The sequence below is a fragment of the Rhinoraja longicauda genome, chromosome 32 (assembly GCF_053455715.1).
Source record: "Rhinoraja longicauda isolate Sanriku21f chromosome 32, sRhiLon1.1, whole genome shotgun sequence".
NCBI lineage: Eukaryota > Metazoa > Chordata > Chondrichthyes > Rajiformes > Arhynchobatidae > Rhinoraja > Rhinoraja longicauda.
Genome location: NC_135984.1, coordinates 21,741,922 through 21,764,365, shown reverse-complemented (window position 1 = coordinate 21,764,365; position 22,444 = coordinate 21,741,922). Strand labels below are relative to the sequence as shown.

At 44.6% G+C, this 22,444-nt stretch overlaps 1 protein-coding gene across 1 annotated transcript in view; it reads right to left on the bottom strand.

Annotated features, from left to right (window-relative positions):
- robo3 (roundabout, axon guidance receptor, homolog 3 (Drosophila)) overlaps nucleotides 1–22,444 on the bottom strand; it is a 560,989-nt gene that overhangs the window by 63,117 nt on the left and 475,428 nt on the right. The window contains 5 exon segments of the mRNA XM_078426827.1: nucleotides 394–610; nucleotides 1,803–1,924; nucleotides 3,293–3,459; nucleotides 12,284–12,452; nucleotides 16,172–16,253. Of these exon segments, the coding sequence (XP_078282953.1) occupies nucleotides 394–610; nucleotides 1,803–1,924; nucleotides 3,293–3,459; nucleotides 12,284–12,452; nucleotides 16,172–16,253 (757 nt within the window).

Sequence of the window (22,444 nt, the reverse complement as noted above, 5' to 3'; positions counted from 1 at the left end):
CATAGTCACACAGCGTGAAAGGACTTGCCCACACCGACCAACATGCCCCATTTACACGTCCCACCTGCCAGCGTTCAGCCCATATCCCTCCAAACCTATCCTATCCATGCACCTGCCCATTTTTTATCTTAAACCTTGCAGTGGTCAACAACTCCTCTGGCGGCTTGTTCCGTCGTTTGTGTCAGTAATGTAAAGAAACTCTCGGCAAATTGTCAGCCTTTTTATGACCACACAAGCTTTATTGTTCTATCGCAGAAGATCAGGCAGAGTATGAAGCATTCTGGCAATATACTGCCAGCCTGCGGCGCGTTATTTGGAGCAGGTCAGCTTGCCCCAAAACGCCTGCAAGGTTGAGCTTAGGCTTGCATTGTTGTGTTGTGCCCTGAACCTAACCTTCCTCCGGGGTCCGCACAGTGACATGTTCGCTGTCCATCCCTTGGAACTCGTCAAAGTACGGGCGGATTTTGATCTCGTACTCGGTTCCTTTCTTCAAGTCTACGAGGATGGTTGTGCGCTCAGCCGGGGATTTCACATCGAGAACCAGCCAGGCACTGGTTTTGGTTCGGTACATTACCCGGTAACCCTGTATGAACTGGGCTTGGCGATCAACCTACAAAGAAGCACAGTGGGGTAGAAATAGACACTGTCATTGCTGGCTGTAAAGGCACAATGCTACATCTTTCTGCAGTAGATACAGAGATTGTTGGCATAGGAAATAGTACAGAAAGGATCATAAAATTGTATTGTATTGTATTCTATTCTATTCTATTCTATTGTAACACAATGGTATGAACATTGAATTCTCCGATTTTAGTTAATCTCCAACAACTCTCCTCCCTGGTACAAATGGGTCAAGGTGTGGTCGTAGAGTAGGAGGGCAGGAGAAATCACAGAAGGGGAGCAGTGAGAGAGCATGTTGCTAAACTCTCGTCGAAGAGAGGAGGAGAACTTCTTCAAAGTGGACATACCTTGAGGAGGAATCGCAGTGGAGCAACAAGTAGTATAAGAAGATAACTGGTGATGCTGGTACAAATAGGAGAAAATAGGCCAAACGCAGGAAATGTGACTTAGATGGGGCATTTTGTACCAGCATCTGCAGTTATCTTCTTATAACTCTCCTCCCTGTCCCCTTTCTATGGAACAAGCTTCCAGAGGAGGTAGTTGAGGCAGATACTATAACAACATTTAAAAGACACTTGGACAGGTACATGGAGAGGATAGGGTTGGAGGGATATGGGCCAAACGCAGAAAATGTGACTTAGATGGGGCATTTTGGTCAGCATGGACTAGTTATGACTCTATGATCATATAGAAGATGCTGCTTCCTTTCGTCCACTCACACAACCTTACAGTTTTTACTCAGCAGGTCTGTCTGATATTGTACTTGAGCTTTCCAACTGGTGTAAAGAATAAACAAACAGATATTTGTTGCCCATCCCATTCCCTGCTCCTCTGCCTTAGTTTGTCGATAGGATAGGTTTCGAGGGATATAGGCCAAACACTGGCAGGTGGGAATAGTGTAGATGGGGCATGTGTGGGCAAGGTGTGGGCAAGTTAGGCCAAATGGCCTATTTCCTTACTGTATGACAATGATTGTGAGCCAGCAGGACAAATGGCGAACATGTAGTTCACTGGTATTTAGTGTATGGTTTCTAGAGGGAAAGTGCTGTCAATGAATGTAATTTCTCCCTGCCCCCCTCCACTTTCTCTCGGTGCTGTCGTTTATAGTTATAGGGACAGGTTGGGCAGGCTGGGGCTTTATTTGTTGAAGTGCAAGAGTCTGAGGGGTGATCACTACTTACGATCCAGGTGACCTGGATGGTAGTCGATGTCAAGGTGACAGGAGGCTGTAGCTGGACTGCCATCTCCCCAAGCTCACGCTGTACTTGTCGATGGTCCACCCCCTGTCCAGTCGGACTCACATCTGTGGGAGATAGGAAAAGTTAGTGCAATAAACGTGCTAACATGTGCCAACAGCTGGTATTTACTAACAGTTAATACTGCATTAATGGCCCATCATAGGGTTAATTAATCAATGGGACCAACTATAGTCATAGATCTTAGATCAAGTCCTGCCTGTAAGTTTGAATTAATGGCTTATCCATGAGTCTAATGTTTAACAACTACCTAACAATCTGTAAACCGATTAACATTTTCTACAGTTTCTGTGTAAGAAGGAACTGCAGATGCTGGTTTAAACCGAAGATGGACACAAAAGACTGGGCCAGGCAGCATATCTGGAGAGAAGGAATGGGTGATGTTTCAGGTCGAGACAGAGTCTGAAGAAGGGTCTCGACCCGAAACGTCACCCATTCCTTCTCTCCAGAGATGCTGCCTGTCCCGCTGAGTTACTCCAGCTTTTTGTGTCTAATATTTTCTATAACATTTACTTGCACAAGATATACAAGGTGAAAAAACAACTGCCTGGGTTTGAGTTGGTAGATAAGAGTTCAATCCTGAGCTGGATCCCCTGGTGTCTCGAGCTAGATAGAGCTCTTAAGGATAGCGGAGTCAGGGGGTATGGGGAGAAGGCAGGAACGGAGTACTGATTGAGAATGATCAGCCATGATCACATTGAATGGCGGTGCTGGCTCGAAGGGCCGAATGGCCTCCTCCTGCACCTATTGTCTATTGAGTTACCTATTCTATTTTTTACTACAAATAGAATTTGGGGTTGGGGTTAGTAACTGCCTCACACCAACTTACCTGCATGCAGAAGGCTTTCTGAATTGGCTGTTTTGGCACCAAATATTAGAGTGAATTTTGGGTGTTGTACAAGATGTAAAATCACACAAGGCTACTGCACTAGATGTCAGCCCATAATTCTGAAACTGGAACTCTTGATCCCAATCACTGAGAATGACCAGAATGGAAAGTATCACAAAATGCTGGAGTAACTCAGCAGGTCAGGCAGCATCTTGGAGAGAAGGAATGGGTGACGTCTCTCCAAGATGCTGCCTGACCCGCTGAGTTACTCCAGCATTTTGTGATACCTTCGATTTGTACCAGCATCTGCAGTTATTTTCCTACATGACCAGAATGGAGCTCATCTTCCAAAGTTTGTTCCCACACAGGAATGCTATGATAACCCAAGGCTCCTTCTCTCTCTCAATGCTATCATTAAAGGCACGTGAGTCACTGTAAGTGGCTCTTGCATTCCCTCTTCAAGCAGCAATTCTACGAATGGACTACGCTAGTGGGACAAACGGCGTCATCGTGGGGCAAAGTCAACAAGGTGAAAGTCATGGGCCAATAAACCGATACCAATACATCAGGGCGAAAATCACCTCACCTTGAGTGCGGACGGGCTCAGAGATGGGGCTGGGGTCTCCCAGGCCGTAGGTGTTGACTGCACGCACAATAAACAGGTAGATGGTGTTGAAGTTCAGACCAGTCACTGTGTGCTTTTCCACTTTCACGTACTCGCCCACTGTTTGCCACGTGCTCCCTGCAGATTGACTTGAAGAGAAAAGGGTGGATGGTGATGCTGTGCAGGCAGCAAGCTGGATTTCACACAGCGCCCTCCTTTCCAAGTGGCCGCTGGTATGCATCGATTAAATGAAGCAAATTGTGGTGCAGCACAGCTGTAGGGGCTCGCTGATCATGGTCTCCCATACGTCACAGTTACATTTACAATAACACAGGAGGACATTCGGCCCATCGGCTTCTGGGGAGCAATCCCATCAGTCCCATTGCCCCAGTCTATTTTCCTGCACCACTACAACTTATTCTCTCACACACATGCCCATCAACTCCCCTTTTATTTTTATTTCTTCTGCCACTAACCAACGCTAGAATAATTTACAATGGGAGAAACCTGCAGTAGCCAGCAGAAAGCCACACTACAGCCAGAACATGTAAACTCCACACAGGCAGCACCAAAGGTCACTTCTGAAATTTGTAGACTGATTTGAAATTATGTAGTGGTAAAATTGTTATCAAACCTACAGAGATTTATGGCACAGCCGGCCATTCAGTCCATTATGTCGAAGTAGCCAACAAATAACTACTTATCCTATTCTTATTTCCCAGCTCCTGTTTACTTTAAACTTTGGAGATACAGCGCGGAAACAGGCCTGCAGAGTCTGTGCCGACCCAGCGATCACCCCGTACACTAACACTGTTCACTGTTTTACCAAAGCCACTGACCTACAAACCTGTACATCTTTGGAATGTGAGAGGAAACCGGAGCATCCGGAGAAAAGCCTACAGAGGTCACAGGGAGACAGGGAGACAGGGAGAACATACAAACTCCGTACAGACAGCATCCATAATCAGGATCGGACCCAGGTTTCTGGCACTTATTATTTTGTGTCATCACACAACTGTTTGCCAATAGCTTCTTCTTCTTGCGTTTGAGGCAGCAGAAATTATGTAACGCCCTCCAGGCGCTGTAGCCAGTGCAATGTGCTGTTGTCAAGGGTCGTCAGGTCTATTTGCCAATAGCGAGCAAATTTTAATGCCACGTGGTTGGCCTCTGCAAGATCCTTTACAGTGCATGTGTCATGCAGCATGTCACAGCTCAGGAGATGCTCCATAGTCTGGAGGCCCCGTCTGCACTCGCAGTCTTCAGTATATCCTCACTTCAGCACGTTCGATTTGCTCCTCCCCACGCCTGTCCTCAGTCTGTTGAGACTGCGCCAGGTTATCCACGGGTGGTCGGAACCTGGTGGGAGATTCTCAGAGGGATCGATTGGTTTCTGGCACTATAAGGCAGCGACTCTACCGCCACTGGGCCACTGTGCTGCCCTGCTACATTAAGGCATGCTACTCTAAGCGTTTATCTTGAGTATTTTTGAATTGTAATAATTCTGCCTCAACCGTATTTACAGGTGGTAGGTTCCCAACGTTTGGATTAAAAATAAATAGGTAACTCCTCTAAGACTCTTTTACCAATTATATTAAGTCCGTAACCCGAGTCATCATCCTGTTTATTCAGGGGGAAAGACCCTACCTTCCATTCAATCACGGTCTTGCATCATTTTATAAATGTATAACATTCTGCGAATTTGTTACACATTTGAAAGCAGTTTTACTTTCAAACAAGCGCTGACAGAGAAACATTGCCCAATTTACACATTTCTTACCCATGTGCAATGGGCAGTGGTAGAGCAGTGTATGTAACAGTATGGTTCGGAAGAGACTGCACTGCCAAATATCAACAGCTCAGGCAGCCAAATTTCTAGCCAAATAAAAGCTACAATGTTATCATTTGAACATCTGATGTATTTTAAAAGCGTCACGCCAGGAGGCTTCTGTCAAAAGATTTCCAGTTATTTGGAATGTAAAATTGGATTTTAATTGGAAATAAATGAATGATATTTTCATCCAGTATTCTTCTGGCTAGTCAGAACATAAGCCACATAATCCATCACATAAGGTCCCTTCAGCGGTTAAAGGTGATGGATGTTCCACAGCCATTTGTTTGTTCTATGATCAAAATGAAGGCTGCCTAGCGGTGTTTGTAGAGAAAATGAGAGTCTCACGCTTCAAGAGTCTGCATTTGGAAAGCTTTTGGAGATGAACTATGGCACAAAGTTGTTTCCTTGCAATTCTAAAATCAGTGAGAGGATTAGATCAAATCCTTATGGTAAACACTAAGCTCGGGTGGAAATTGAAGCACATTGAAAACCGGCAAATAATCAGCAAAACAGCAGGTAAATTTAGATGGCATTTTAGCTTAGCCTCAGCGCCAGAGACCCGGGTTCGATCCTGACCTTGGGTGCTCAGGACAGAAAGGTCAGTATGGGAATGGGAAGGTGGGTTAAAATGGTTAGCAAAGACTAGATTCAGGCTGTTCATTTTTTTAATGACCTTTACTTCCAATTGATCTCACTAGTTCATCTAGTTCAACCCACTAATTTTTAGATTTAGATTTAGAGATACAGCGCTGAAATAGGCCCATCGGCCCACCTAGTCCGCGCCGCCCAGTTATCCCTGCACATTAACACTATCCTACACACACTAGGGACAATTTTTACATTTACCCAGTCAATTAACCTACATACCTGTACGTCTTTGGAGCGCGGGAGGAAACCGAAGATCTTGCAGAAAACCCACGCAGGTCACGGGGAGAACGTACAAACTCTGTACAGACGGCGCCCGTAGTCAGGATCGAACCTGAGTCTCCGGCGCTGCATTCGCTGTAAGGCAGCAACTCTACCGCTGCGCCACCGTGCTGCCACACTCCATTTCTATTGTACATTACCTACTTGGTTGAATTTCACTCAGAGGGTGGTGCCAGAGGAGGTAGTTGATACTGGAACAGCGTTTAAAAGACATTTGGACAGATACGCAGACAGGAAAGATATACCACCACACACTCTACACTGACAAACTGCATCACTGAAATAAAATCTTGGCTTCAAACAAACTTCCTCAAACTCAATTGCAACAAATCTGAAATCATCATCATTGGTCCAAAAATGCTCACCAAATCCACCCAAAACTTCATCCTCAACATTGATGGTCTCCCAGTATCCACCTCACCTCACATCCGGAATCTTGGAATCATCCTTGATCAAACCCTCTCCTTCGACAAACACATCAAACACATCACAAAGACAGCCTTCTTCCACCTCAAAAACATTGCCCGTCTCCGTCCATCCCTCTCCTCCACAGCTGCAGAAACCCTCATCCACGCCTTCATCACCTCCCGTCTGGACTACTGCAACAGCCTCCTCTATGGCGCACCCTCAAAAATCATCAATAAACTTCAATACATTCAAAACTCCGCTGCCCGTCTACTCACACACACCTCGATCCGTGACCATATCACCCCCGTCCTTTATAAACTCCACTGGCTCCCCATCCCCCAGAGAATCCAGTACAAAATCCTCCTCATAACCTACAAAGCCCTCCATAACCTGGCCCCATCCTACCTGACCGACCTCCTCCACAGGCACACTCCCACCTGCACCCTCCGCTCTGCCGCTGCCAATCTCCTATCCCCCCACATCCGGACTAAACTCAGATCCTGGGGGGACAGGGCTTTCTCCATCGCTGCTCCCACCCTATGGAACTCACTACCCCAAACCGTTAGAGACTCCTCCACACTCACCACATTCAAAACATCGCTGAAGTCTCACCTGTTCAGTACTGCCTTCAACCACTGAAGGTCACCTCACCTTCTGTCTCCTTTCTCTGTTCATTTATTTATTTACTTATTTATCTATTTATTAATTTCGCTATGTTCTCAAAATCTCTGTAAAGCGTCTTTGAGTATATGAAAAGCGCTATATAAATAAAATGCATTATTATTATTATTATAGAGGGATATGGGCTAAACACAAGCTTAGATGGGGCATTTGTTCGGTTATGAACAAGTTGGACTAATGGGCCTGTTTCTGTGCCGTATGACTCTAGGACTCCCTATGACCCTATATTTTAGGAAGGTGAGGGCAGGGAATCTCTGGTTTACTGCTATTGTTTTATTCTCTGCCTATCAAGCACTGATAAGCTTTAATGACCCTGAAAGTTTGACCTGAAATCCCTAGGGTACCAGTAGTATATCACCAATCTCCAGGACTGAAAGTGGAAACCATACATCCAACCTTGATGCTCCGTGTTGTGGAAAGCAGATTTTCTATAATAGATGGACCATGTGACATACTTCCAGTACAGGCGTGTCTGGAAAGTACATTCCAGGTCATTGTAACCTCTTGCCTTTACTGGGCGGACTCCCAATTCATTCCCTGCAGAAATTTGCTGCTATTTTCAGCCCTCTTGTGTTCATTGCCTGACCTTGGCTTGTGGTCCATCCATATCTCAATGTTGAAATCCCAATAAGTGCCCAAAATTGTTCATGGCACACCCGTCTGCCTCTCCCGGCTTTCCTCTTGCTCTATATCGACCCCAGAACTCTGTTTAGGTTTATTATTGTAACGTGTACCAACAAAGCTATTGTTTTGAGTGCTATTCAATCAAATCAGATAATTATACACGTAATACGATCAAGCCAAACACACGTATAACAAGAACACATTTACACGTGGAAAAGAGTGGGGCGATTGTATCAGATTCCTCCAATTCAGGATCCCAACTCTCTACACAGCATCACTGTCCCTGTGGCTTACATAGAAACATAGAAAATAGGTGCAGGAGTAGGCCATTCGGCCCTTCGAGCCTGCACCGCCATTCAATATGATCATGGCTGATCATCCAGCTCAGTAACCTGTACCTGCCTTCTCTCCATACCCCCTGATCCCTTTAGCCACAATGTCCACATCTAACTCCCTCTTAAATATAGCCAATGAACTAGCCTCAACTACCTTCTGTGGCAGAGAATTCCACAGACTTACCACTCTCTGTGTGAAGAAATGTTTTCTCATCTCGGTCCTAAAAGTCTTCCCCCTTATCCTTAAGCTGTGACCCCTGGTTCTGGACTTCCCCAACATCGGGAACAATCTTCCCGCATCTAGCCTCTCCAACCCCTTAAGAATTTTATATGTTTCTATAAGATCCCCCCTCAGTCTTCTAAATTCCAGCGAGTATAAGCCTAGTCTATCCAGTCTTTCTTCATATGAAAGTCCTGCCATCCCAGGGATCAATCTGGTGATCTTTAATCTCCTTGAATTATTCCCAACTCCCTCTGCCGCTTTGTCTTTTAAAATCTATCTTTCCAGGCAAGACTTTTGCTTCCTTTCCTCATATGCTTCATGGTTTCTTCCCTGTTATATGTTTGCTCCAATAAAGCACATATGGATTTCTTCTGATGTTAAAGTACCTCCAAGCACTTAAATTGAAAAGACACAGTGGCTACAGACCGAGTCCTGATTAAAAAGATTAGTAGAGATGGGTGCAATGGTTAGCACGAATATGATCACAATAAAAACATGCAAACTCCACATAGACAGCACTGGAATCAGGATTGCACCCAGTTCTCTGGTGCTATGTGGCTGTGACAACTCGTTCCATAACTGTGCTGTTCATGGGGCACTAAGGGAACAGATGTTCTGGTGCAAGAGAGAATTCATGTGGAGATGTTCTCAGTCCAGATTAAAAACAATGCTTTGATTTCCCTCGAATAAAGGAACAAAAGACTGCAGATGTGCGGGGATCGCTGGCCTGCGCGGACCTGGTGGGCCGAAGGGCCTGTTTCCGCGCTATATCTCTAAACTAAACTAAAAGATAAAATGCTGGAGTAACTCAGTGGGTCCAGCTGCATCTCTGGAGAATATGGATATGTGATATTTCGGGTTGGGACCCATCTTTACAGTGAAAAAGGATCCTGACCCAATCGTCCATGTTCTCCAGAGATGCTGCTTGGCCTGCTGAGTTACTCCAGCACTTTGTGTCAATTTTTGTAAACCAGCATCTACCGTTCATTGTGTCTTCAAAAGACTACAGATGCTGGAAATTTGAAAATAATAATCGCAAAAACAAAATCTACAGGTGATACTACTCAGCAGGTCAAGCAGTATCCATGGAGTGAGGAATACAGTGACTTACATGAAATTCTAACTCTGATTATCTCTGCATATTCTACATGACCTGACAGCTTCCAGCATTATCTGTGTTCATTTTATATATTTCTCAACTATGTTTTCTACTCTGATTTAAAATCTACTGCCTATTCTCAACCTAAGGTAGGGAGAAGGAAATCACAACCACTTTCATCGATCACTGTCTAACATTCTCTCATTCGTATGGATTTCCTCTAGGTGCTCCACTTTCCTCCCACACCCCTACGACATGTGAGTTTGTAGGTTAATTGGCCTCGGTAAAGTGGTCCCTCGTGTGTGGAGAATGGATGAGAACACGGGATCACATAACATAGACCAATTGTGAACAGGTCAGGCCTGATTCTAATCATGTATCGTCTTTCTGTTGACTGGGTAGCACGCAACAAAAAAGCTTTTCACTGTACCTCGGTACACGGCACAATAAACTGAAAGAAACAGTCTGGTCGGTCTGGACTAGGAGGGCCGAAAGGCCTGTTTCCATGCTGTATCTCTAAACTAAACTGACATAAACCAAACTAAACCAAACTAAACTAAACTAACCTAAATTAAACTGGGCTAAGCTAAACTAAACTAGGCTAAACTAAACTAAATTAGGCTAAGCTAAACTAAACTAGGCTAAATTAAACTAAACTAGGATAAGCTAAGCTAAGCTAAACTAAACTGAACTAGGCTAAACTAAACTAAACTAAACTAGGCTAAACTAAACTAAACTAAACTAAACTGGGCTAAGCTAAACTAAACTATACTATACTAGTGGAATGATCACAGTTGAACTGCAATAATTCCCATGGTGATCCAACCTGCCGCCTTTCAGTTTTCCGAGTCAGCATGGATTTACGAAGGGGAAATCGTGCTTGACTAATCTACTGGAATTTTTTGAGGATGTAACTAGGAAAATTGACAGGGGAGAGTCGGTGGATGTGGTGTACCTCGACTTTCAGAAAGCCTTCGACAAGGTCCCACATAGGAGATTGGTGGGCAAAATTAGAGCACATGGTATTGGAGGTAGGGTACTGACATGGATAGAAAGTTGGTTGACAGACAGAAAGCAAAGAGTGGGGATAAATGGGTCCCTTTCAGAATGGCAGGCAGTGACTAATGGGGTACCGCAAGGCTCGGTGTTGGGACCGCAGCTATTTACAATATACATCAATGACTTGGATGAAGGGATTAAAAGTACCATTAGCAAATTTGCCGATGATACAAAGCTAGGTGGCAGTGTGAACTGTGAGGAAGATACTATGAGGTTGCAGGGTGACTTGGACAGGTTGTGTGAGTGGGCGGATGCATGGCAGATGCAGTTTAATGTGGATAAGTGTGAGGTTATCCACTTTGGTGGTAAGAATCGGAAGGCAGATTATTATTTGAATGGTGTCAAGTTAGGAAAAGGGGATGTACAACGTGATCTGGGTGTCTTAGTGCATCAGTCACTGAAAGGAAGCATGCAGGTGCAGCAGGCAGTGAAGAAAGCCAATGGAATGTTGGCATTCATAACAAGAGGAGTTGAGTATAGGAGCAAAGAGGTCCTTCTGCAGTTGTACAGGGCCCTAGTGAGACCGCACCTGGAGTACTGTGTGCAGTTTTGGTCTCCAAATTTGAGGAAGGATATTCTTGCTATCGAGGGCGTGCAGCGTAGGTTTACTAGGTTAATTCCCGGAATGGCGGGACTGTCCTATGTTGAAAGACTGGAGCGACTAGGTTTGTATACACTGGAATTTAGAAGGATGAGAGGGGATCTTATCGAAACGTATAAGATTATTAAGGGGTTGGACATGTTAGAGGCAGGAAACATGTTCCCAATGTTGGGGGAGTCCAGAACCAGGGGCCACAGTTTAAGAATAAGGGGTAGGCCATTTAGAACAGAGATGAGGAAAAACTTTTTTAGTCAGAGAGTTGTGAATCTGTGGAATTCTCTGCCTCAGAGGGCAGTGGAGGCCAATTCTCTGAATACATTCAAGAGAGAGCTTGATAGAGCTCTTAAGGATAGCGGAGTCAGGGGGTATGGGGAGAAAGCAGGAACGGGGTACTTATTGAGAATGATCAGCCATGATCACATTGAATGGCGGTGCTGGCTCGAAGGGCCGAATGGCCTCCTCCTGCACCTATTGTCTATTGTCTATTGTCTTTCATTGTGCTAGCTCCTCCATGTGCAATGAAAGTTTAGGTAAGAAACTAGGAAATTCATTCACACATGGAAAAGATGATTCATAAAAACTGAAGGAGAGCAGAGTTTCCCAGCACTCAGGGGCAGAGCGTTGCTATGATGAACAAAGGTTGCAGATGGAGAGTCAGTGTTGGCTGGTGTCAGGGATCCCCCAACATGGGAACAGTTATCAGGAGCTGGGTAGGTGCACAGCATGGAAACAAATCAAAGCTGCAAAGGAAATCGAATAAGTAAATTTCCCAAACAGTTGAGATGCTCTACTATCTCTTCCTCTGAAATTAATACCTCAAGCCATAAAGCAGAGGCTGGCGGTTTTATTCAGCAATGTTGCTGATGGATTTCAAGGCTCTTTTAATGCAGCCATCAATTGTTTCCCAGGGAAGCAGTCTTGGTTCTGCCTCATAGCCTTTCCCTGTTAGTGCAGCACATGTCTGACAGTAATTCAAGGCTATTCCTGTCATGTCTGTGACAGGCAAATCTCTCTCCGTGAACAAACACATTCCCCACCTGAGTGAGCCTCATAAATCTGTGAGCGATTGGCACTGGGAGCTGTCGCTCGCTAAATAACACCCGGGCGCTGTCCAAAGGGACGTGAAGCCTCTGTGCAATGATATTAATTCCTGCCTCTCCCAGCTGCTTTCTTTCTTCGCCTTACCTAAATGCCTCGATGATGTACGATGTGACTGCCGAGCCTCCGATGTGTTGGCTTGGCTGCCATGTCAAGGTGACACTATTGCGGGTGACGTCGGTGATCACTGGCTTGGAGGGAGGGCCTGGCAGAAGGTCTGGTTCAGCCGAGAGGATGCGAGTAGGACTCCCACTTTCTGAAGTAAAGAAAGACACGCTTTTCAGTTGTCATTGTTGTTATGAAATTGCAGGGAAACAGATCTCACAGCCAAGAATATTTTGCCAGGAACTTTGTCCTAGAACCAGAAACATAGGGTTTAAACCCTGTTGACTCATTCAACCTTTAGTTGGCAGCAGAGAGAATGTGAAACCTCTACTCGGAAGGCTGGTCCACCCACTGAATGAACATATGGAGGCCACGGTACGATGGGACATAAGAGGCCCATCATTGGATGTGACATGAGAGGGTCACCATTGAATGCGACGTTAGGAGCCCACCATTGAATTGGACATGAGAAGCCCAACCTTGGAGGGGACATGAGGAGCCCACAATTAAATCAGAGATCACAAAACCACAATTGAATGGGGCATGAGAAGTCCTCCACTGAATGGACACCGCTGAATGGAACACGAGGAGCCCACTACTGAATGGAACATGAGCCCGCCATTGAATGGGAGATCACAAGCTCGCCATTGAATGGTCATGAGGAACCTCCCATTAAATGGAACTTTAGGAGCTGAATGGAACTGCTGAATGGAACATGAAGAACCCTCCTTTAATGGGAGATCATGACCCCGCCATTGTATAGTCTTGATGAGCCAACCATTGAGTGGGATTCCACCGATGAATGGACATGCAAAACCCACCATACAATGGAGCATGAATCAACATGAAGCTGGAAATCCTTGGGCTTATATAATTTGGAGGGATAGTAAACATAGGAACATGAGAAGAACATGAGAACGTCTGAAGAAAGGTCTCGACCCGAAACGTCACCCATTCCTTCTCTCCCGAGATGCTGCCTGACCTGCTGAGTTACTCCAGCATTTTGTGAATAAATCGATTTGTACCAGCATCTGCAGTTATTTTCTATAGGAACATGAGAGATCCTTAGCTTGTTGGTCATGTCGATCCATTCACCAACATAAACTATTGATTGATGCCGACACAGTGACGAGTGACTGTATAAGAATCATTTATGGCTCTCATTCCTGTTCATGGATCTACCCATCCAAAGCTTTGGTCTATAACGATATAGCTCTGCTGTGATGCATCCAGTGATCAATTAGCCATGCAATAGGGACTTTGTGGGTGAGGGTGGTAAATATAAAATGACCAAGCATTCAAGAGAGAGCTAGATAGAGCTCTTAAGGATAGCGGAGTCAGGGGGTATGGGGAGAAGGCAGGAACGGGGTACTGATTGAGAATGATCAGCCATGATCACATTGAATGGTGGTGCTGGCTCGAAGGGCTGAATGGCCTACTCCTGCACCTATTGTCTATTGTCTAAGGCAGCCTTATATTTTCCTATAAAGGGAGGGACTAGGGGAAATTAATACACGTGGAAGAAAGTCAAATTAATCTCAGAGATAGCTGCAATACTCCAAATCTGTCCTCTCAAACATCTATGAGTTTAATTCTCCATCAATGATGGTTATTCCTTCAGCTGCCAATGCCTCAATCTGTGGAAACCTAATCTCCGTAAACCATTTCTCCTTGTGAACTCTTTATCGCCTTTTTATACAAATTCTACCTCTATGACCACACTTCATGCCTTCTCCAATGTCCCCCTCTGTAGCTTAGTCAAATTCTGAATTTACTAATCAACTGAAGATGGGTCTCAACCTGAAACATCACCCATTCCTTCTATCCAGTGATGCTGCCTGTCCCGCTGAGTTACTCCAGCATTTTGTGTCTATGGTCGGTGTAAACCAGCATCTGCATTTCTTTCCTGCACAAAACAGGCCTATTAATCTCCTTGGAATATTTATCATCGCAGATGATGCTGCATAAATACAAGGTGATGCTTTTAATGTAGTTCACTTGTATTCATTAAGCTGAACGGCAACAAAAGCTACTGGCTAATACAGATACAAATAGGAACAGAAATCCATGAGGGAATTCAGCAAATTCTGCTCTCACTGTAGCTGACACATTAGACTCTCAATTCAAAAGTACATTCTGCTCTCACTGTAGCTGACACATTAAAACTGAGGGACAATTTGGTGCTCTCCGCATTCACAAAGTGATGCTTTGTTGAATTTACCCCCTGAAATACTTCCAGAGATAACCCGGATCTAATGCACGTTTCTCAGAGCCTGCTTGTTTATCTTGGGACCGCAGGGATAGATGTTCACTCTGCATCCATGAAGTCACGAACAATGACTCCAAGGCAGCTGCAGGTATCACTGTGTTCTCTAACAAGCTCCACTCCACAGCAAGTAGAAGCACACTATTCCTTAAAGGCCTATGTGCACTGTGGGCTGGCCTGCTCCATCCTCTTTACTCACAGTTCATCATGTTCTCTAATGCACTCCGCAATCAAAGACGTTTGTTAAACCCCTGACCTCCCCTCATTCTAGGTCACGGTGTGACATTGGAAATCTAGCTGCCAGTGATCTCTGTGAAGGTGAGTTCATTTAGGAGCAATTATAGAGAAAGTCCAGCTATTTATCAGGAAATCTATTAAAAGATATCTCCTGGAGGAGACTCTGGGTTGGCAGCTCCAAACTGTGCTCTTCTCCTTTGTTTCTGCCCAGGAAACCTCCTTTCCCCCAATCTGCTAGATACCTCCACATTCTGTACACCACAGGAACAGGCCATTCACCCCACTATGTCCATGATACCAATTTAAACTATTCTCCTCGGCCTGCATCTTCATTCAAGAGAGAGCTAGATAGAGCTCTTAAGGATAGTGGAATCAGGGGGTATGGGGAGAAGGCAGGAACGGGGTACTGATTGAGAATGATCAGCCATGATCACATTGAATGGTGGTGCTGGCTCGAAGTGCCGAATGGCCTACTCCTGCACCACTCCATTCTCTGCATATTCATGTGCCCATCTAAATGCCTCGTCAATGCCCCTATTCTATTTGCCTCCACAGCTTCCCATCCACCCTCCCTTTTAGTGAGTAAGTTTTAAGTCAACCCTTGCCCAGGAGGTATTTCAAATATCTTCGGGATGTGGGAGTCAATATTGGCATTAATTGGCAGTGTCTTTGATTTTTATAATCATTTGACAAAACAAAGAGGTTTGCCGAAAAAGCAAAAGGTTGTGAAAAGTCAACCACGTCGGCGTGTGACTGGAGTCATGTACAGGCCAGACAATGTTTCGTACCCAAATGAACATTTAGGGAATCATTCGGATTTTCCTTAAGTCGAATAGATACATGATTCTTTTTACTGACAATCCCCTCCAAATTTCCCAGCTGAATTCAGATTTTCATTCCATCATTGTAAGATATGAACACTAACTCTGATATAGAAAGACCTGGAGATGCAGGTTTGTACCGAAGACAGACACAAAATGCTGGAGTAACCCATCGGGTCAGGCAGCATCTCCAGAGAAAAGCAACAGGAGATGTTTTGTGTCGAGACCCTTCTTGCGATATTATTAATGCAGCTTTGTAACAGTACATTACTCATCTCTGAGTTTAAAACTGCTCACGTGGAATCCTACTGACCCACTGACTAAGGAAGCTCGTAAAAAAGTTTTTAAGCTCATGCTTTGATTTGAGAGGCAACTTCATTTCTGTTCTCATTCCATTTAGTGACCATCATGAAAACCCACTTTGAATGTAAGATAAATGGACTTGTTTTTCTATTTTAATTTTAATTAAACCGCAGATACCCCAGGGACCTCCCTTTGCTTTTATTTGCCCTCCAGTTGATGTGAAGTGACTTAATTGCACCATACCTTGCACCTCCAGGTAGCCACTCCAGGTGGTCTCTCCACTTGATCCTGTGGCAACACAGATGTACATTCCAGTATCGCTGACCTGGCAACAAAAGCAGACTCAATTTAGTTTAGTTCAGAGATACAGTGCAGAAACAGGCCACTTGGCCCACCGAGTCTGCGCTGACCGGCGATCCCCGTACACTAACATTATCCTAGGGCGGCACGGTAGCGCAGCGGTAGAGTTGCTGCTTAATAGCGAATGCAGCGCCGGAGACTCAGGTTCGATCCTGACTACGGGTGCTGCACTGTAAGGAGTTTGTACGTTCTCCCCGTGACCTGCGTGGGTTTTCTCCGAGATCTTCGGTTTCCTCCCACACTCCAAAGACGTACAGGTATGTAGGTTAATTGGCTGGGTAAATGTAAAAATTGTCCCTAGTGGGTGTAGGATAGTGTTAATGTACGGGGATTGCTGGGCAACATGGACTTGGTGGGCCGAAAAGGCCTGTTTCCGGCTGTATATATATGATATGATATGATACGCTGGGGACAATTTACAATTTTACCAAGCCAAAGTTGTATCTCTTTGGTAGGAAACCAGAGCACCCAGAGGAAACCCACATGGACTCACAGGGAGAACGTACAAACTCCATACAGATAACACCCGTGGTCAGGATCAAACCCAGGTCTCTGGCATTATAAGGCAGCATCTCTACCACTGTGCCACCATGCAGCCCCAATTTGGAAATAGTTCTCGTTCTCCTCTGCTGTCTATAGATTATATCATCAAGGCATCCTTGGGTACTAGCAAGATGTTCTATAAACTGATGTAAAAGCTTTTACTTGTTTAACGTGTGCAAACCAAAACAAGAGAGATATGAGAGCAGATAATACATTCAATAGACAATAGGTGCAGGAGCATCGGAGCATTCGGCCCTTTGAGCCAGCACCGCCATTCAATGTGATCATGGCTGATCATTCTCAATCAGTACCCCGTTCCTGCCTTCTCCCCATACCCACTGACTCCGCTATCCTTAAGAGCTCTATCGAGCTCTCTCTTGAATGCATTCAGAGAATTGGCCTCCACTGCCTTCTGAGGCAGAGAATTCCACAGATTCACAACTCTCTGACTGAAAAAGTTTTTCCTCATCTCAGTTCTAAATGGTCTACCCCTTATTCTTAAACTGTGGCCCCTGGTTCTGGACTCCCCCAACATTGGGAACATGTTTCCTGGCTCTACTGTTTCCAACCCCTTAATAATCTTATATGTTTCGATAAGATCCCCTCTCATCCTTCTAAATTCCAGTGTATACAAGCCGTTTAGATAGCTTTAGTGGGCAGAGAAACAGGCTTAACGGGTGCATCTCAAGGTGGTTGAGGATACAGATCAGCCAAGATCTAATTAAATTGTTCACATGGTACCTCACGCTGGATCCTATGTGATCTGACTTTCTGCATTACCCTACCATATGGGACCTTATCAAAAGTCTTATTAAAGTCCATGTCGACAATATGCATCACCCTGCCATCATCAATCCTCTTGGCCACCTCTTCGGAAATCTTAAATCAAATTTGTGAGACTCGATTTCACACTCATAAAGCCAAGCTTACTATCCCGAATCAGTTCATGCCTTTTCAAATGCAGACAGATCCCGTTTCTCAGAATCCTTCCCTGTAATGTTACCATTACTGATGTGAGGTTTCCCCAATTTTTTTTTTCCCTGGCTTGTCCTTGCAGCCTTTATTAAATAAAGGCACAATGTTAGCCACTCTCCAGTTTTCCGGCATCTCGCTTGTGGCTGAGGAAGGTACAAAAATCTCTGCCAGCTACGACTTTGCAAAAATGTCTCGTTTTTTGCACAGCTTTGTTTTAGAAATGGTGCGTGTAACCTATCTATAATTTATGTATAATTCGTTTATGTGAGCTTGTTTGAATCCATGCCTGTGATGGGGTTACAAGGAAGATCTTCCATTGTGCTTCTACCTCACCCTACATGTGCATGAACAATAAACTTGACTTGACCCGCATATTTTTGGGATGAGGGAGTAAACCAGAGCACCCAAGGGATATCCACAAAATTACAGAAAGTGCAAACTCCATACAGACAGCATTTGAGTTCAGAATTGAACCCTGGTCTCTGGCCCTCTAAGGCAACAGCTCTCTAAGTTGCACGATTGTGCTACTAGTTTTTTAAGCTCTGCTTCTTGCCCACCAATTATATGTACTTCTTGGTTCAAGCACCTCTGGATGTTCTGTATATTGGGCATTATAGGCACCGAACAAACTGCTGCAGGAACTAGGGTTGCCAACTTCCTCACTCCCAAATAAGGGACAAAGGGTGACGTCACCACTCCGCGCCCCACGTGACCTCACCCAGCTAGTGGCCACGTGCTCCCGCTCCACCAATGGCGGCCGCCCGGGCCAGGAGGTGGGTTGCAATGCAACTTCCATTAGGCGGCGCCCGGGACTACAATGTCCGGGACTACAGCAGCCCCCGGGATACAGTGTCTGGCCCTACACTGCTCGGGCCTACAATGTCCAGGCCTACAGTGTCGGGGCCTACAGCGCCATCCAGGCCTACAGCGCTGTCCGGGCCTAATACGGGACAAGGGCGTCCGGGCCTATAGCGCGGTCCGGGCCTAATACGGGTCAAACCACTTTAATCCAAAATATTTGAGATGTCCCGGCTAATACAGGACAGTTGGCAACCCTAGCAGGAACTCAGAGAGTCAGGCAGTATCTGTGAAGGGAAATGGACAGATGACATTTTTGGTCGGAACTCTTCTTCAAACTGAAGAAAGGTCCAGATCAAAACGTTGCATGTGTATTTCTCTCCACAGATTCCACTTGTCCTGCTGAATTCCTTCAAGACTTTGTATTTCACTGAAGATTCCCGTATCTGCAATCTCTCGAGTCTGCAGTGCAGGTGTCAAGATCCTTTGGCTGAGTGTTGTACTCTACATCTGAATATTGTTTCAATTCAGAAGAGGCGAATTTCAGAATGTATACAGATTCTACCATATTGCATTCATTATGTTATTGGTCTGAGGATGAATTCCTATCATCCTGTTTAACTTGTGAAATATGATTTATTCAAGGTTTTACAAATAATTGGATCTTAAAAATAATTGGACAGCTTTTTCAAAATGCCAGTACATGCACAATGGGATGTAATGCCTCCTTCCGGGCATTACATCTTCCCACTGATTTAACAACTAATCCAGGTTTTCGTGCAACAGATTATATAAAGTTGCTGACCTGATTTATATATTTTCGCAATTTTATTTCCAATTGTCTCACTGAGGAAGATGCAAAATGTGCTGACAACTCCTCACATGAGATCATGCAGTCAAAATTACTCCGAGCATCTTAACGCTACTCCACATCTCCAATCCTGACACGCACCAGTAATTGAAATAGTGAATAACATCCAAATCAATGGTAATTTGCTGAACTAATTGGAATGCTAGGAAGGATAAGAAATTGATCTACAAGTGCATGTTTCAGGAAAAAAGATTTAGCTATATCACATATTGTATATGTTATAACATATATATTATGTATATTTATATTATATGCCATATACATTTTATTTTAAATATATACTTATATTGTATAGAATATAATACAATATTGTACGTGCATATATAATACAATAATATATATAATATATCATATTATATGTTATGTTTTGTAATATTATAAAATGTATTATTCAGGTCAGCAACTTTCTATAATGCATTTTAATCTGTTGCATATATATAGTATAATACTGTTAATTATATATATATATGTGTGTGTGTGTGTGTGTGTGTGTGTGTGTGTGTGTGTGTGTGTGTGTGTGTGTGTGTGTGTGTGTGTGTGTATGTGTGTGTTTGTGTGTGCGTGTGCATGTGCATGTATATATATATATATATATATATATAATATATATTTATATATTTATATATATAAAGCATATATATTAGACTACATTGAATACTTTTTGTAACTTTGTCAGCGCCCTATATGTGGTGACTCTTTGCATACTTGTGTATTGTATGCAAAAATAAATTTCGTTGTACGAAATACATGTGACAATAAGTGTAAAAAGGAACTGCAGATGCTGGTTTAAAGCGAAGATAGACACAAAAAGCTGGAGTAACTCAGCATGACAGGCAGCATCTCTGGAGAGAAGTTTTTGGTCGAGCCACTTCTTCATGTGGCAATAAAGTTTCAATCAGGCACCTTGGTACATTCAGTGAAAAGGGAATTGCTGGGGTGATCATTGCGGATACGTAAGTACAAAGTCCATTCTGCAAACAGCAAAACTTCACGACAGGAACATGACAACAGGTGAGCAGTTTGTTCAGTTGAAAGTCAAGGGAGGAATATTGGTCATGACTAACTGGAATTAGTCATCGAGACATATGAAAATGCAGATGCTGGAATCTTGAGCAAAACCTCAGGAACTCATCTGCTCAGACAGCATCTGTGGAGGATAATGAACAGATAACATCTCGGGTCGGGACCCCTCTTCGGATTAGCATCAGGAGATCTCTGAAGCCACCCTGAGCGAACTGAGGAGTTAATCAAAGGGCAGAATCTCTCATCCTGTCCTCTACAAAGGCAGCACCTTTGACAATGCTGCGCCCTCTCACAACGGCTCTGAAGTTATGACAGGGGGTTTGAGGTTTAAATGCACACCGTCCACAAGCGAGACTGCAGCTGCCAAATGAGGCAAGTGGACAAGTTCTAGTTCAATCAGTAAATCAGATGGTATCCCTTCAGTTACACACTTCATTACACATCCCATTACACACTCCATTACACACCTTGCCCATAATATTCTACATCCTTTGTGTTCCACACCAGTTCTGACACCCCACCTGGGTTTCATTTCCATCACTGGCTTCAGAAGGAAAAGAGAGCTTCATATCATTATTGTGGCTTGGATATACAATTCCATCTTGTTGTTGACTCATTACACTTCTGTTGCCGTTTGCTCATTCACACTGTGCTACACTTGATATCTTCTGTGCAAACAAGTGATTCAGGGCAGAACCACTCACATAGTGAATATGAAAAAACAAGGAGCTGGAGATGCTGGTTTACAAAAAAAGACACAGAGTGCTGGAGTAACTCAGCCGGTCAGGCAGCATCCATGTAGAACTTGGCTAGGTAGTGTTGATAGGAAACCTCACCTGTCCGTGTCCTCCAGAGATGCTGCCGGACCTGCTGAGTTACTCCAGCACTTTGTGCATTTTTTTTTTGTTGCAGCAAATATGAAATGGTATTTCATATAAAACTGATTCCAGGCTCCTCAGTGATATCTGACTGTCAACTACTTTAGCAGACGAGGCTCCAGAATTGGTTAAGAGAGTGGGAAAAGGTCTGGAAAGTGGAGGGTAATGTGAAATTGTAGAAAACTGACAAAAAGAGTGAAAAGTGTTAAATGTAAATAGCAAGAGGCTTCAGAAAGCAGAGATGCAAAAGGCTCTGGCTGTCCCAGTGCATGGATTGCAAAGACAAGACCACTAGGTTCTCATTGTTTGCCAGGGACAAGGGGCATAAACCTTTCACAGATGACAAAACAATCGTGGATGCATCTCGGACTGCTGGCAAGGAGACCCAGGTTACAATGCCAAACAGTGGCCAATCCTCCATGAACATGGAACTTCCAAGATATGATTCAGCCTTTAAAATCATCCCAGATTCCGGCATCGACTACAAATCTACCCACTGCCCTGACCCCAGGTATTCCTGACCCCGGCTGTATGTGTCTGCCCAGTCCACACTCCGGATCCCGGCTTTCCAGTCAAACACACAACCTACTTTCTGAATCCTGGCTCAGGCTACACTCCCGGCCCCACATTGCAGCTCCTGGCTCTCCGCCTACGTATCCAGCCCACATGCTGGGTCCTGGCTGTCATGCCACACTAGATAGACACAAAATGCTGCAGTAACTGGAGGAACACGGGGCCGCGCGGTGGCGCAGCGGTAGAGTTGCTGCCTTACAGCGCCAGAGACCCGGGTTCGATCCTGACTACGGGTGCCGACTGTACGGAGCTTGTACGTTCTCCCCGTGACCTGCATGGAATTTCTCCGGGTGCTCCGGTTTCCTCCCACACCCCAAAGACGTACAGGTTTGTAGGTTAATTGGCTTGGTGTCATTGTAACTTGTCCCTAGTGTGAGTAGGATAGCATTAGTGTGTGGGGATCGCTTGTCGGCGCCAACTCGGTGGGCCGAAGGGCCTGCTTCTGCGACATATCTCTAAACTAAACTAAACTCAGCGGATCAGACAGCATCCCTG